The sequence below is a fragment of the Juglans regia genome, chromosome 1, assembly GCF_001411555.2.
Source record: "Juglans regia cultivar Chandler chromosome 1, Walnut 2.0, whole genome shotgun sequence".
NCBI lineage: Eukaryota > Viridiplantae > Streptophyta > Magnoliopsida > Fagales > Juglandaceae > Juglans > Juglans regia.
The window spans coordinates 16,855,171-16,870,447 of NC_049901.1; the positions used below are offsets into that span (position 1 = coordinate 16,855,171).

General features: G+C 37.6%; 2 protein-coding genes across 8 annotated transcripts; one reads left to right on the forward strand and one right to left on the reverse strand.

Moving 5' to 3' along the window:
- Positions 1–9: 9 nt before the first annotated feature.
- LOC109006074 lies at positions 10–8,474 on the reverse strand. 7 transcript variants are annotated; one of them, XR_001998578.2, is made up of 15 exons: positions 8,135–8,474; positions 7,425–8,062; positions 7,021–7,181; positions 6,663–6,723; positions 4,399–4,464; positions 4,078–4,163; positions 3,732–3,795; positions 2,521–2,733; positions 2,231–2,296; positions 1,771–1,850; positions 1,566–1,687; positions 1,078–1,141; positions 733–801; positions 211–367; positions 10–104 (listed from the first exon to the last, which is right to left on the reverse strand). XR_001998578.2 is itself a non-coding variant. In XM_018985240.2 (12 exons), exons 1-11 carry the CDS (start codon positions 8,274–8,276, stop codon positions 1,573–1,575), a joined length of 1,692 nt encoding a protein of 563 aa, XP_018840785.1. In that variant the 5' UTR covers positions 8,277–8,474; the 3' UTR covers positions 1,300–1,469; positions 1,566–1,572. The 7 variants fall into 7 exon arrangements, 2 of the variants coding, with proteins under 2 accessions (XP_018840785.1, XP_035551642.1); XR_004802818.1 differs by lacking the exon at positions 211–367; XR_001998575.2 differs by having other exon boundaries at positions 10–367.
- Positions 8,475–11,595: 3,121 nt separating this feature from the next.
- LOC109006076 (protein ARABIDILLO 1) lies at positions 11,596–14,433 on the forward strand. Its single transcript, XM_018985243.2, has 2 exons — positions 11,596–13,683; positions 14,246–14,433. Exon 1 carries the CDS (start codon positions 11,903–11,905, stop codon positions 13,646–13,648), a length of 1,746 nt encoding a protein of 581 aa, XP_018840788.1. The 5' UTR covers positions 11,596–11,902; the 3' UTR covers positions 13,649–13,683; positions 14,246–14,433.
- Positions 14,434–15,277: the final 844 nt, after the last annotated feature.

The window sequence follows — 15,277 nt, forward strand, 5'->3', positions numbered from 1 at the left end:
GCAGGTCCATGAGCATGATCCCCTTGGAGGTCCCTTTCAAATTATAAAATTATGGCATCCAAATCAAAGAGACATTACAATCGACAAATGGTAGCGACAACATGCTGCAATGATAAGGAGACATTACAATTGGCACTTCAAAAAAACATATCAAACTGGTGTTTTAAAACATAATCTGTTGTTGAGGATATGCATACAAGTCAAACCTACATGAGCTGTTGCTTTTAGGCCCTGATCAATTCACAGGAACAATGCCGACTACACTCAGCCTTATTATACATCGGAGTCATGTCAAAATGCAAAATTCTATTTGTTGAAGGGATTCTTTAAGTCTTCAATCTTATTGTAAAGGATTTTCCAGAGCAACCTACATTGGAGAAACTGATGTCAAAGATAAACTTGGTGCCACTGTTGCAACGTATTGAACATTACTTTTTTTTTTTTGAACGAATTACAAGTATGCGTAAGGTAGAAAACTAGTTTCTATAAGTGGAAAACTAGTTTCTATAATTGGACATCAAAGCCAGCAGACATTTATCACAACACAAACTATACAATTCTTTTCTCTAAATTCTGGTTACAGAAACTTCAACATTATAGTTTTAAAAAGTACGAGAGATAGGTTGTTAACTAGGAATTATTGTAGATGTATATCTGTGAATCGGCACTAATAATCAAATGCAGCACTTAAAAATAAAATCTATGCAGGAGAACAAGGAGGAAAAACCTTACAACAGCAAAATTTCTAGAAATCAGCCATGGCAGATTTTGCAAATCTCCCAGTTCCTGCAGCTGTAAAAACTGACAAAAAGAAGTGTTAGTACTTATTAATCCAATATACCAGGCAAAACATGCTGTTACAAGATATTTGAGGCTTTCATTGTTAGTAATCCGAGTAGTACATTAAAATCCCACTTCCACACCAAAAAGTGGCAAAAAATTAAGCATACAACATAACAGGAGCTAAGATGAAGATCTTCAAGGCTTCATGAGCAGATTGCCTTCTGGAAAAATAGAAAATGCACGGACCATATGAATACTTGAAACATTAAACAGCTATAACCAGAGATTACTTACATAGTTTATAGGAACCTGAAAATTACTGGCCTCAGTAAGTGAATGTATCTTAGCCAACAGAAGCCTGACAAGTGACAGAACTGTTAACCACACTGAAATGAAAGAGGACTAATTGCTGGTCAAGGAATCAATCAAAATATTATTTTTATATTTTTAGAAACAATTCAAGGGTCCATACCCCACCCGACCCTAACCCCCTACCCCAAAAAAAAAGGAAAAAAAAAAGGTGGTAGACAACTTCTTTTGTCTACCAGTACAACAAAAATAAAACTGAAGTATCAATTGCCTCCAATGCCACTAACAAGCTCCACATGCACCAAATCAGTACTTTTAACGTGGAGTGTGAAACCGAGTCACCGACCCATTCTATTCTATGCACTCATGTACTGTAGCTGTAAACAATCTCCTTGCATGGCAAGGTAGAAAATCAAAATGCATCGTGGCAAAAATTTCGAATTAAAACCATACAGATATAGAACAACACATACCAGTTCACTATTTATAGCCTACTTCTAGCATCAAATGACGATAGCTACGTCCACGTATTATTCGTTGCCACAGATACTGGAGCAAGTTCTGGAAACTCATTTGCATCTGCTGCTGGACAAGCCTGCAACAGAATATCAGCTCAAGTGAACATAATACAATGCCATGATCATTTAAATCTTTCAATATGATAAAAAAATCTCTTACCATCTCACAAGACACCTCTGAATCCCTCTAGATATGGGCCGAATGAAGGATGGGTCTCGTTGAGCATAGAGCAAACCAACCTATCAAAAACAAGAGGAAGAAGGGGGAAAATAGAAATCAATAGGCACCGACCGAATTGGAAAAGGCTCAAACACAGCAGTGTTACATTAACCAGAAGATGTATTACTACAGAGTGAAATCCAGCCTCTTGAATTTGGAAAAGAAAAAAAAAATGAGAACTTCATCTATTCTAATATAATGGGTTTTGCATATATCAAATAAATTTTGAAAAAGTGTTTGGGAAAAATAAAAAACTCATACAAAATTAAGTATAAATCAGAACACAAAAATTGAATAAAGGAAAAATAAGGAAAAAAACTGCACTTCAACTGAACATTTATTATCACGGAATCACACAAGAAACAGGAAAGAAGAAACAAATAAACAAAGAGGCAACTACCTCTACTAATGCAACAGCAGAAGGGTCATCAAATATCTCAAGACTACAATCTGCTAGATAATTAATCTGCATCAAAACCATTAAAAGAGAATGAAAGATTACAAACTGAACAACAGAAAAAATGGGAGGGTTATTAATCTGCATCAAAAGAATTAAAAGATAAAAAAAACCGGTAACAAATTTAACAAGTGATAAAGAAGTAGAAACTTAATGTATAAGGAAAATAAAATAATCAGATTGAACACATAACTAGTAAAAAGCCAACAGATCATACATAAACAAAAATTTACCCCAAACTCTGTATTGATGAAAGATTGAACAAAATCTATCAGTTGAAGCTTTGCCCACTCGATGCATAGGGTGGGGTCATCTGTCTTTGGAGGATGCCTCCAAGGTGCCCCAAACCGTAATTTATCTTTTGAAATCTTTCCACTCTGTGCATCAACAGCAAATTTTTGCAGGAGTCCCAATGCTCTATCCATAGCAGGATTCACCACGGTAATCTTAAATGAAGTAACAAGAACCACCAAATTAGGCACCTCTTAGTACACATACCGCAAAAAGTCCAGAAAATAATTATCATTAACAGGGAGATGAATGCACAACTATGTCGCAAGTCGTGAATTTCATACAATAACAGCTCATTAACACAAATCCAGAGCACTCCACTTAATAAAGGACATGAAATCATGCTGAGAGACAACACCAAGTCAGAGAGATTGAGTTTTGGACCTGAAAGTCTAAGCAAGCTTGTTTTTCCTTATTATGTTCAGCATAGTAAGCTTTAATCATTCCCTCATTACACTATAAGCCTACTCTATGTAGGGGTGGGCGGTGGGACTGGGCCTGGGTGCCTGGGTTTTCGCCCGGCCCAATATACATATACATACATATATATATATATATGTATATATTAAAAAATAATTTATTTTAATAAAACAATGTCGTTTTGCTCTAATGTTTTGTTTTAAAATACCCCCCCTCTCTCCTCTTCCCTTCTATTTTAAAGCCCCGTCCGGTTGTCGTCACCCCCAACCCCATCGGCCCCAACCCCGTCCAATCACTATCGCCCCCAGCCCCGTCGGCCTCACTCTCCCTCTCATCGTCGCCCCCAGCCCCGTCAGCCCCCACTCTCCCTCATGGCCTAGCCATGGGCAAACGGCCTTGGGGGAACCCCCCATCCCAAAGAACGGGGGGGCTCCCCCCCCGGAGGTGCGGGTAGCACCCCTAACTCTATGTCCAGATATGAAGCTAAGATGATAGGGAAGATACCAACAACTTCATTTAAGAAAGAAAGTCCTGTGAAAAACAAACCAGTGAAACTTATTACTTCAGTAAATAACCTTTATTTATATAAGGAGCCTAAAATGTTAATGGGTTACATAACTAGTCTAGATGTACTAACTTGAAGATTCATCAAAGCTTCCAAAACTTAGAAAAAGAGAATATCAGGGTTCAAAAGGAAACAAGAAGCAAATTGATGTTCATTTGCAAAACTTACTTGTAAATATGCTAAGTATGCATCCACGATGTCTTCGAAAGTGCTACTCTCATCGCCCATCATCCTATAGTTCAATATAATTGGGATTATTTACAAATAGAACGTATATAAGCTGGAAATGACGTGCTTACTAATGCAAGGCACAAATATGGTAACTTTTCCATGTATTTCCCTCTCTACCATGATGTTGCATTGGCCAATTTCAACTATGATCAATGATTCTCTCTATGTTTTTATAGGCTAACCACTGCATATATCTGGACTCAGAATGTGAACATGGCTATTGAAGAAAGATATAAATTTACTAGATGATACCACGGCAAACTAAGGATGAAATCATTCTTACTTCTGATAATGGTTACTTTGTTTAAGAGCATAAAGCTCAAATAGATGTCGAGGGGTTGGCCCAAGCACCTCAGCAACCACAGCCCACTGCAATTACAGTAAAAATAGAAACATAAACAATGAAAAAAATAATAATTCAGCAAGCCTGCCAGCAACTAACCAAATAAGGCAAAGACAGCTAAGGGGAAAAAATAAGATTCAATTCGGTCATGAAGTCTGATCAAGTTTAGGTCCTTTTTTTTATTTTCCTGTTTTTCTTCGAGGATGATCATTCCATGTTTCTTTTTCTAAAGAATTTAGACAGGTACTAAAATTTGCTTGCCTCTGAATGACTGAAATAATCAGGAACCATATGCATTTTAGCTTGCTGGGGAGTCCATCCGAATGCCTGCAGATCAAACAAAATTGAAATGAGTGACATAAAGAATGATCAGCAGTGCACATATATTTCATCAAAGGAGAAAAGCCCATTGACACAGACACATGCAGATTGATTATCAATACCCAAAATTAAGCAAACACAAACAAAGACATCATTAGATGACGTACACATTATCAAGTGTTATGCACATCGGTGTGGGTTGCAGTTGAGGAGTCCCAATTCTAATTACACCTCAAAACCATAATATAGAATACAACCATAATATATTGGGTTGGGTGTGGGGTGGGAAATAATAAGTATAATTTCATTAGCTAAAGCTTGCACCAGACTTAGGGTGTAAACAAATTGAGTTCGAGCTAGAAGTGGCTGGCCAAGCCTTATTCATTTAATTTTTATAAAAATATGAGTTGAGCACGAGTGTATCACCGAGTTACATTTTATGATCATGAAAAGTTAATATATTATTCAAGAGGGCTCAAGCTTGTTCACGAGCTATTTAATTTTGACAAAATGGATTCTTTATAGTATATATTAACTTTATCTACAAATTTTAATAATAAATGCTGAGATTTTGTTAATACTTTATATAATTTATGTATACATATTTCAATGACTACTCATAACCTAAATAATTTTCGAAGCAGCAGCTTTATTCCTGTTGGGCTATGTCATCTCTTTTTATGTTAAATGCTTGTAAATTTAATAATTTAAGTTTAAATAATCTGTAAAGAAATATTAGTAAATTTATGCAATTTTAAAGATTTGAGACACTTCAACTTCTTTTGTATATATCTTTTTGTCTTCCTTCCTCTATATTTAATCTATTAGACTATTACAACTAGTAATAGCAACTAGATTGTGTTCAGATTACTCCGCAATCAGTCATGCATTGCACAGGTGCATGACTAGTATTCACAAAAATTCAAGCAACATCATATTACTAGAAACATGATTTCCTTTTATATTTAAAATACTTATATACTCTCATTATAAAGTAAAGGGTGCGGCTACTCTGCCGCCCCATCTTGACCGCTGGGCTTACCGCCCAGCGTAAAGTAATTTTTTTTTTTTTTTTTCCACATTTTTTTAATATATTTAAATACATTTAAAAAATAAAAAAAAATACATCAATATATTTAAAATCACTTCCTTAATCATTAAGTAAAAAAAAATAATAATAAAAAAATAAAAAAAGACAAGTGGTCAAATAAAGGTGTCAAATAAAGTGGGCATAATAGTGTTTTCCTAAAGTAAAAGATAATACTGTAGAAAATAATAAATATGAAATTATTCGAGTTTGTACGAACTTGTACAACTCAAGTCAAGTTTTATACGAATTGTATCATTTCATAATTGATCATATGTTGTGTTCACGAACGGCTAATTTAATAAGAGTCTCGAGTTTGATAAAGCCGATCTCGAGCTGCTTGCTTTTCAAGTAGCCTTGTTCATTTAGAGCCTTACACCAAACCACTCATTTTCATTGCGGAAGTTTCTATGTATAAAAGTAGGAGATAAAGTTAAGAAACACTGAATAAGTGCACATCTAAAGAGTAGAACGATGAAGAGTTTTGAAGCAATCCCTCTTCCATACACACTTCAAACAAGATAATCACACACACACACACACACAGACTAGAGAAAGATATACGGTGTGTGTAACGACCCAAGGCAAGCGCTAACCGCATCTGTGCTATAACCCCAAAATAGACTAGTCAATTTGAAGCTTCCCTAAAATCATTTCAAAGCTCAATTTCACTTAGTAAGTAATCAATGTGGATGTGCCACCCATGACTACCTTTATAATCATCATTGAGTTATTCATTTTTCCAATGTGGGACTAGGGCATTACAAACACCCCTCTTAAATTCCCAACGCCCTCATAGGGACCATGTCATATGGTGCATTAATGTCACATGGCAGGCCTTACCAGGGTGACTCTGATACCAATATATAACGACCCAAGGAAAACACTAATCATATCTTCCCTATAACCCCAAAAGACTAGTCAATTAAAAGCTTTCTAAAATTACTTATAAAACTAAGTTTTACCTAGTAAGTAGCTAATGTGGGACTTAGCACCCATAACTACATGGTCCTGTGAATTATGTGCCTTACCCACTCTGTGAATTATTCTTTCTCCTAATGTGAGACTGGGGTGTTACACACACGCGCGCGCGCGCGCAGAGAGAGAGAGAGAGTACCTCGCGTGAGATGAATATGTCTGGAAATCCAAAATCCATGTAGGCTTGGTATGAATAGTAGCTGAGGGATATCGGAAAGGATCAGAATTAAAAAATGCATATAAGAAATATCAAAAGTAATTAATTATAAAAAAAATATATCAAAAGTAATAATAGTACGTAAGCCAGACTTCAGGGGATGTTAAAATACATGGAAATAAGCAAGAATGAATGCAGAGATGAATTATTTATTTCTTAAATCATTCTTAAGGCGCACAAGCAGTTATACATAGATAGAATGCTTCTCCTATTTCATGAAGCAAAGAAAATCGAAGAGCAAAGTAAAAGTATAATATAGATGTACAGAAATGGACCTAACCTATCCGACGTAACTAGTATGACAGGCAGGCACCGCTCATTTGCGCCCAAAGCAATTATTCTCCATATGAAACTGTCATGATACAATGATGCACAGACTGATGAATCATCATCTAGGGTAGCATTGCGTAGAACATCGATGTTGTTAATGACCAGCTTTGGCTGCCCAATACGACACATAAACATCAGTCAACTACAGCCTCACAATAGCAACACCCAGTAGTAAAAACCACATAATGTACGGTCATAGACTCCTTTCACTTCAAATATACATGAGAAGCATGAATAAATAAAAGAATACATAACGCATTCTTGCGGTTTTACTTATATGATGGTAACAAAATTTTGAGAAAAACAGTTTTGATAAATTATTTGGCTGCATGTCATAAAATCTTAATCAGCTACCTGAAAATGATCAATTTCAGCGGCTTGAGACAACAACTCCAGTAACAAACATGGCCAATCAGTACATGAATTCGCTAACGACCTCGAAAACCCGCCTGTCCGATTCAAATGAGCGATAGCGTTAGCCCTCCACCCTTGTTGAGCCTTAATCACCTCCTTCGCCAATCTCAAGGCCACAATCGCCTCCCTAAAATACAAAGCCTCTTCCATTGGCAAGCCCTTCCGTTTCTCACTTAAACCCAACACCCCATCGATCTCTTTGGCATTACATCGAGCAGCGAGTACGAAGACCGCCCGATCCCACAACACCGAACCCGAGACCTTATCTAAGACTGCATTTTTTACACCACTGTTGTCCTGAATCACGCGGCGAAGCGCCGTGCTGAGGCCGTGCCATTTATTGAGGGAGGTGAATATCTGGTGAGAGCTAATGCTGCCAAGCTTGACACCCTTTTCGACCATTGATTCAAGGGTGTGTTCGAGCAGAGTTCGGCAGTTGGACAAAGTGGGTGGTGGGCAATTGGACCAAGAAGCCCACGGAAACGACTGGTTAAATTGTGGATGGTGATCCTTGATGGATTGGGCAAAGTCTACATAGCCGGTGAGGTGGGGGCCTTTGTTCCACTCGCCGAGTAGACCTGGAAAAGAGAGCAAGAAACATTGAACGAAATTGAACAAAAATTACAAAGAATGCGTAGAGGAGTTTTTACGTTCAAGTACGAGGGTGGTCTTGCCGACGCCGCGAGGGCCGTGGAGGATCAGTGGTTGAGGGACGCGGTGGTGCTGGGCATGGTTGTTCAGCACGGTTTCTAGGAGTGGTCTTGGGATAATTCTCCATGATTTATTCACCATTTTTTCTAGGCTAGCGGATTCGAAATGCTATGCTCTTCTTTTTCGTCCAAGTACTCTCAGGGCATAGTGTGCGTCGGAGGTATAAGGAGGGTTTTAGCGGAGCGAACCAACGGTGCTTTTTGGTCTGAAGATGAACCTGACAGGGCTCGTTTTGTGAATGTGGGCTACCCTCAAGCCTTGGGTCTTTTGCTTTCGTCTGTTGGGACTTTGGGACATTGAGCTGAGTATGTACCATGTGCCACTCGAAATAGTTAAAACCCAATCTTTTATGGTCGAAATTGAGATTTTGACCATTATTCTTTGGAGAAAGTCAATGTGTTTCCATTTGTTTCAATAAAAATAAATAAATTGTTGGGTTACTTGCAAAATCAATTCTTAGAGTTTGTCTCGTTTGTTTTGTTAAAACTTTTTAATTCATCTCATTTCATTTTATCTAATTATCATAATTTTTTTAAATTTTCATATAAAATAAAATAAATAATTTAATTTTTTTAAATCTCAAAATAAAAATAACATTAAAAAATATATTCTAACAATATTTTATTCAATTTTTAACTTTTATCTCATCTGTAAAAACAAACAAAGCAAAGAGTTTGGTAAGAAAAATATCTTCATCGAGCTAGGACCATGGGAGACAATCTCCCTGTAAAAAGAGAAGTGATATTTAAAGTCATGGAGTGCGCAAACGTCACGCAATCATTTTAAAAAAGTGAATAAATACAGGGTCTAATTGAAAAAAATATTAATTTTTTAATAATAAACCTCATTTTTTTTCAAAATGATTACGTGATATTTACGCACTCCATAACTATATGTAGTATTATTCTTCTCGTTTTATTTGTCACAAGCCACATGGTCCATGTGCTTCTCAATCAAAAATTAATAGTGACATTTTATTTACTAATCAATCAAAAATCATCTTGTAATCCCATCAAGATGTGAATTATCACCTTACTTAATTAATGTTGTATGTCTTCTCCCATCATATTGTCATTTTTTTTTTTTTTCTCAGCAACCATCATATTGTCATTTATAACTATTAGTTTATAATTCATTCTAAATCAAATAATATAATTAATGTTGTCGATTATGTAAATGTTTTATCTAATTTATTTTTCCCATTTCTCCACCATTCATTAGTATGCATTTTTTTTTTTGGGGGTTCCTCCGTCGTCACCAAGCCACTACTAGCTCATTGTTACTTGTCATCCTCAACAATTAATTGATCTCTAAAAAATAACAAGTCTATGTTTGAAGATACGATCCAATTCTTATGTTTCAAAGGAGCACGGCAATAAATTGATAATAGGTTCAAAGGTGGACCAGTCTATCCGACAGCTACGTTTATGACCTTTTCAGGATTAGACTTCCCCAAGACCCAACCAACAGACTTGATAATTTATAATTCTGGCCCAGCACATCTACCTTTATGATTAGACCCACACTGCCAAGGCCTGACCCAAAAATTTTTAAAAAAAAAAAAAAAGAAATAAAAAAAAGAAAAAGAAAATGTAATTGTTCTGGCTGTCAATTGGAATGATTGGGGATCATTTACTTTTTTGTAGAATAATTTTAGAATCCTATACTTTTATTATTATTTATTCTTATATCTTATATTTATAATTATTTTATAGAGATTGAGGATATTTTTTATAAGATGTGAGGTGATGAATAGTAATTAATAAGAAGATTTTTTTTAATTTTATTAGAAAAATAATATTTACAATCGTAAAGTGCGTAAGTGCAACGTAATTTTTTTGAAATATATAATTCACATGAAAAAAAATTAATTTTTTAATAATAAATTATATTATTTTTCAGAAAGACTGTATAGAACTTGCACATGCATGATTGTATTTAGCATTACTCATATTATTATAAAAGCTTGAAAATATTAATGACTTTTTAGCTAAATAGTTTGGATTACTATTTATCCTCAATATAAATTTAAGTGAAATTATAATTTTGAGAATCCGAAAAATATCTATCTAGAGGATCAGCACTTACTTTATCCAAAAAACTATTGCTACCATCCCATACCATAAACTAAAGAAATCTAATCATATTGTAATATCCATATAAGGTCCCATGCTTTGACTTGCTTTCCAATTTACAAAGAGTTCGATAGTCCATATACCAATTGAACTTTTCTCTAATTTTTTAATCGAATTAAATGGTTCAATAATGATTGAGATAGATATAAAATTGAGATTCCGATTAGATACAAAATAATCTCAATACATCTCATTTCATCATTATAAAATTTTCAAATTATAGTATAAAAACTAATAAACAATTCAATTTTTTTAAATTTTAAAATAATAATAATATTATAAAATAATATTCTATTAAACTTATATAAAATTAACTTATCTCATCTTATCTCACTGTCTAAATGAATCCTTAAGAATGATGCTTTCCTAAAATTAAACTTTATCTTAGAATTAAATAATTTGATGATGCTTTTTTCAAGTACCTATACGAATTATCCAAATATATTTTTATGAAGTGCAGAAGGATGCTTTCCTAATTAAATTTTTGCAAATTTCAATGTTCGATGTAAATCTACCCAAGGCCCTAACTAATGCTTTTTTACTTATTTTATTATTATTTAAAAAAATAGAATTCACTTTGAATAAGTAATACATTTTAAGTTTATATTTCATTTAAATGGTTAACTTAAGAAATCATTAAAAAAAATATGAATGGGACTTGAGAATATAATTTTTTTAAAAGATATTTATAAAAGAAAAATTTGTTGGAAGATATTTTAATAAATAATTAGAATATATAAAAAATAGAAAAAAACCCGGGAAAGAGGGAAAGTGAACCCTGCTCCTCCCATTTTTGGCCACCTCCATAGTGGCTTGGATGGAGCTCGAAAGGTAGCCAATCCTCGACTCTTTAGTTAACCGGCTCGATCGTCTTTCTTTGATGCTCCATTCGAGCCACAATGAAAGCGGCTCGTGGTGGCGTGCCAATCCCCAGCGTTGAACCCGGGAGGGGTTTTTTTTGTGGTGGTTTTTCATTATTTTAATGTTTTGTATCTCTCTTTTTTACTCTTTTTTTTTTTTTTTTTTAGGCGTGTTTTTGAAATTGTGAAGAGCTTTTAATTTTTTTTGGTCAAGTGCGTGAAAACAGGGGATGAAAGAACTGTCAACTGAGTGGAGTTGGGGGATAATTAATAATACAGAAATTTTATTTGCAAGCGGGATTCGTTAATGAGTGAGGATAAAAGTAAAAAAATATAATTTTAAAAAAATATTATTATAATTTTAATTAATAATCCCTCTAAAGAAATTTATATCCGTACAATCTTAATTCTCTCATCGGAAAGGAAATGAAAATCTCTCTCTCTCTCTCTCTCTCGTCTCAAATACTCAACCCCACAGGCAACACGGTATAGTGCCAACCGTCGCTGCTTTTCTCCATATTCCCACTGTGAAAGCTGCAGCCCCCTTCCATTTTCCCCCTTCTTCTCCTTCCTCTCCTCTCCTTTCCCACCAAGCAAACCCCCCACCAACTTTCCTTCCCGAATCCCCATCCGTCGCATGTATTCACCACCCCGACTACTTCACCTCCAACCATACACATCTTCCACTTCCTAACCCATCCCTTACCCCCAAATGAATCCCCCCACCACCTCTCTGCCATCGCCACCCTCCTCCTCTTCTTCTTCTTCCCCACAAACCCTCCTCGCCCTCATCAACAACATCCTCTCCATCCTCCTCCTCTCCTCCCTTACCATCAAATCCTTCACCGGTCGCTGGCAGGTTATCCACTCCAAGCTCACCTCCCTCCGTTCCTCTCTCTCCTCCCTCTCCTCCTCCCCTCACTGGTCAGAAAACCCTCTTCTCCAGTCTCTCCTCCCCTCCCTTCTCTCTACTCTTCAGCGCCTCAGCTCCCTCTCCGACTGTTGCTCCCTCTCCTCCTTCTCCGGCGGCAAGCTCCTCATGCAGAGTGACATCGACATGGCCTCCGCTTCTCTCGCCCACTCCCTTCACGACCTCGACTTGCTACTCAGATCCGGTGTCCTCCACCAATCCAACGCCATCGTTCTCTCTCACCCGGGCCCCTGCTCTTCCAAAGATGAATTGTCCTTCTTTATCAGAGATCTTTTTACCAGGTTACAAATCGGAGGAATCGAGTGTAAGACGAAGGCTTTGGAATCCTTGCTTCAACTTCTCTCCGACGATGAGAAATCCGCCAGTTTGGTTGCCAAAGAGGGAAACGTCGGGTATCTGATTCACCTGCTGGACTTCAACAACTATGGCCAGAACTCGATCCGAGAACATGCTACGGCGGCCATATCGGTGCTCGCCTCTGCAAACGACGAGTCAAGGAAGTGCGTGTTCGAAGAAGGTGGTCTGGGGCCTTTGTTGAGGATTCTGGAGACTGGGTCAATGGTCCTTAAAGAGAGAGCTTCGGCTGCGGTAGAGGCCATCACCGCAGATCCCGAGAATGCGTGGGCCGTATCGGCTTACGGTGGCGTTGCGGTCCTCATCGAAGCCTGTCGATCTGGGTCTCTAGTGACTCAGACGCACGCTGTGGGTGCGATTAGAAACGTGGCTAATGTGGAAGACATCAAGAACTCTCTAGCAGAGGAAGGAGCGGTACCGGTACTAATTCAAGTATTAGGCTCGGGCGCCACAAGCTCCGCGCAAGAAAAGGCTGCGACTTGCCTAGCCATATTGGCCTCTTCCGGCGAATATTTTCGCGCATTGATAGTACAACAACGCGGATTGCAGAGATTAATGCATTTGATGCAAGAGGTCTCAAACTCGGACACACTGGAACCCGTTCTGCGGGCTATAAGCTCTCTTTCCGGATTAGATCCCTCGGCTCGGCTTCTGTCTTCATCGACCACATTCATTATACAGTTAGGCGAATTTGTCAAGCACGGTAACGTTGTCCTGCAGCAAATCTCGGCGTCTTTGCTGGCCAGTTTATCAATCAGCGACGGTAACAAGCGAGCCATTGGTGGTTGCATGGGTTCCTTGGTGAAGCTAATGGAGTCGCCTAAGCCGGTGGGGTTACAAGAGTCTGCGGCGGAGGCGCTGGTGTCCCTGTTGACAGTGCGATCGAACAGGAAAGAGTTGGTGAGGGACGAGAAGAGCGTGATGAGGCTGGTGCAGATGCTGGACCCGAAGAACGAGGCGGTGTATAGCAAGAAGTTTCCGGTGATGGTGGTGGCGGCGACGGTGGGAGGAGGAAGCAGCCACGGGTGTAGAAAGAGGCTGGTGGCAGCTGGTGCTCACCACCACTTGCAGAGGCTGGCGGAGATGAAGGTTGCTGGTGCCCACAAGGCCTTGCAGAGACTTTCCGGCAATAGGATCATCAACACCATCCTCGGAAGGACTTGGAGGGAATAAGCAACAAAGTAACTAACCCCACCCGCCAAAAAAAGGTAAAAGGTTCGGAGCAGAGTGCTTTAACATACAATTTTTGCTAAATATTATTTTATTTTTAGATTAAGGCACATTCTAGTCCTTGAAAAGACAATGCTGCCCATATGTTATGGATAGTGGGGGGTCTGGTACCCTGCTTTTGTGCCTAGGGCCTAAAATGGCAGCTTCTATTCCATCATCGTCAAGCCTTAGATTCTATTCACTTCTAGTACGCACGATCGATCAGTTTGGTAGGACCCAGTGCTTCGCTTACTCATTTATCGCTGACGTGGCAAGTCTTAGGAATCATGGCCATTTGGTCAGGAACCGTGACAGTTTGGATCCCATGCAGTGAGCAATAAAGGTTCAACTGTCTGACTCGGTTACAGTCTAGATAAAAATTACTAGAATGCCATCCATCTGCACTGTCCGTTTTGTCTAAACTGTTGATCCGTGAGCCGGTTGAATGTTGGACCATTGACTTAATTACACGTCACACGTGTCACATTCAAACTTAAATCTTTATTTTATCTGGTATTTATTTTTCCTTGCATTTTTCTTTTGTATTGATTTTTATTACAGGAGGACTACATTTGGATTTTCTAACTGTCGAAGACTTGGGAGCACTTTCTTGGATAAGCAGCAAACAAAACACACACTTCGTATACTCCAAACTTCTTTTTTACCTTGACATCATTAATTAATTTTATATGTTAAAATTGAGAAAAAATTACTTATTTTAATATTATGTAACAAAAAAAAAAAAAAAAGCATGGATGCGGTTTTTTGGGAGTATCCTCGTTTGCTTTTTCCTTTCTTTCAATCTTATCTATTGATTCACCCATGAAGCTGTAAGACAGGCTGTGATGATTGTCATGTTTTTTTTGTTTCTCTTTTTTGCATTTTTTTGGTTTGATAATGTATATTCAAGAGTCCTTTTTTCTATTGTAATGGACATTGGGTTTAGTTAGAAAGAGTGCAATTTTTTGGCGTGCTTTTTGACTAGCATAAGTATTGCAATGTGATGGTGGTGGTGGTGGTGGTGTAATCTGATTCCCATCCTATTATTCATTTGTCTGGTTTGCTTGGCTTTTGCAGGAGAACTTGAGGGTAGCATCATCATGATGCATATTGATTGACATGGTTGTGGTTTTTTTTTATTTATTTAGGGAAGAATCGAGCATCATTTGCAACCTATAGTACCTAACCCCAAAGCCCAAAGCTTTAGGAGCTCCAGATCTCACTTTTTTTCCCTCTGTTTTTTGAGTATGGCGTCCCTACCATTGCAATGGGTAATGGGAAGCAATGGCAATGATGGAAGTCTTTTGTTTTTGTGATTCTGAGTTGGCCCTTTCATCAGATTTGGTGATGGTGATCAGATCCCTAGCTCTTCGAATGCTTTTTTTCTTTTCTTGTATAATGCAATTGGGTCCCTTTTTTTTTTTTGTTATGCTTGTTGAGTCTGCATGATGATCAAAGAAGCTCATGCCCACCAAAGGCCTGAACTTTACTTTTACACCAATCCAATCCAGTCTGCAATTATACCTGCTGGAACTTCATGCCTTCACCATCAATGACATACCATAAGATTTTTGGGAGTAGAATGTTGACTGT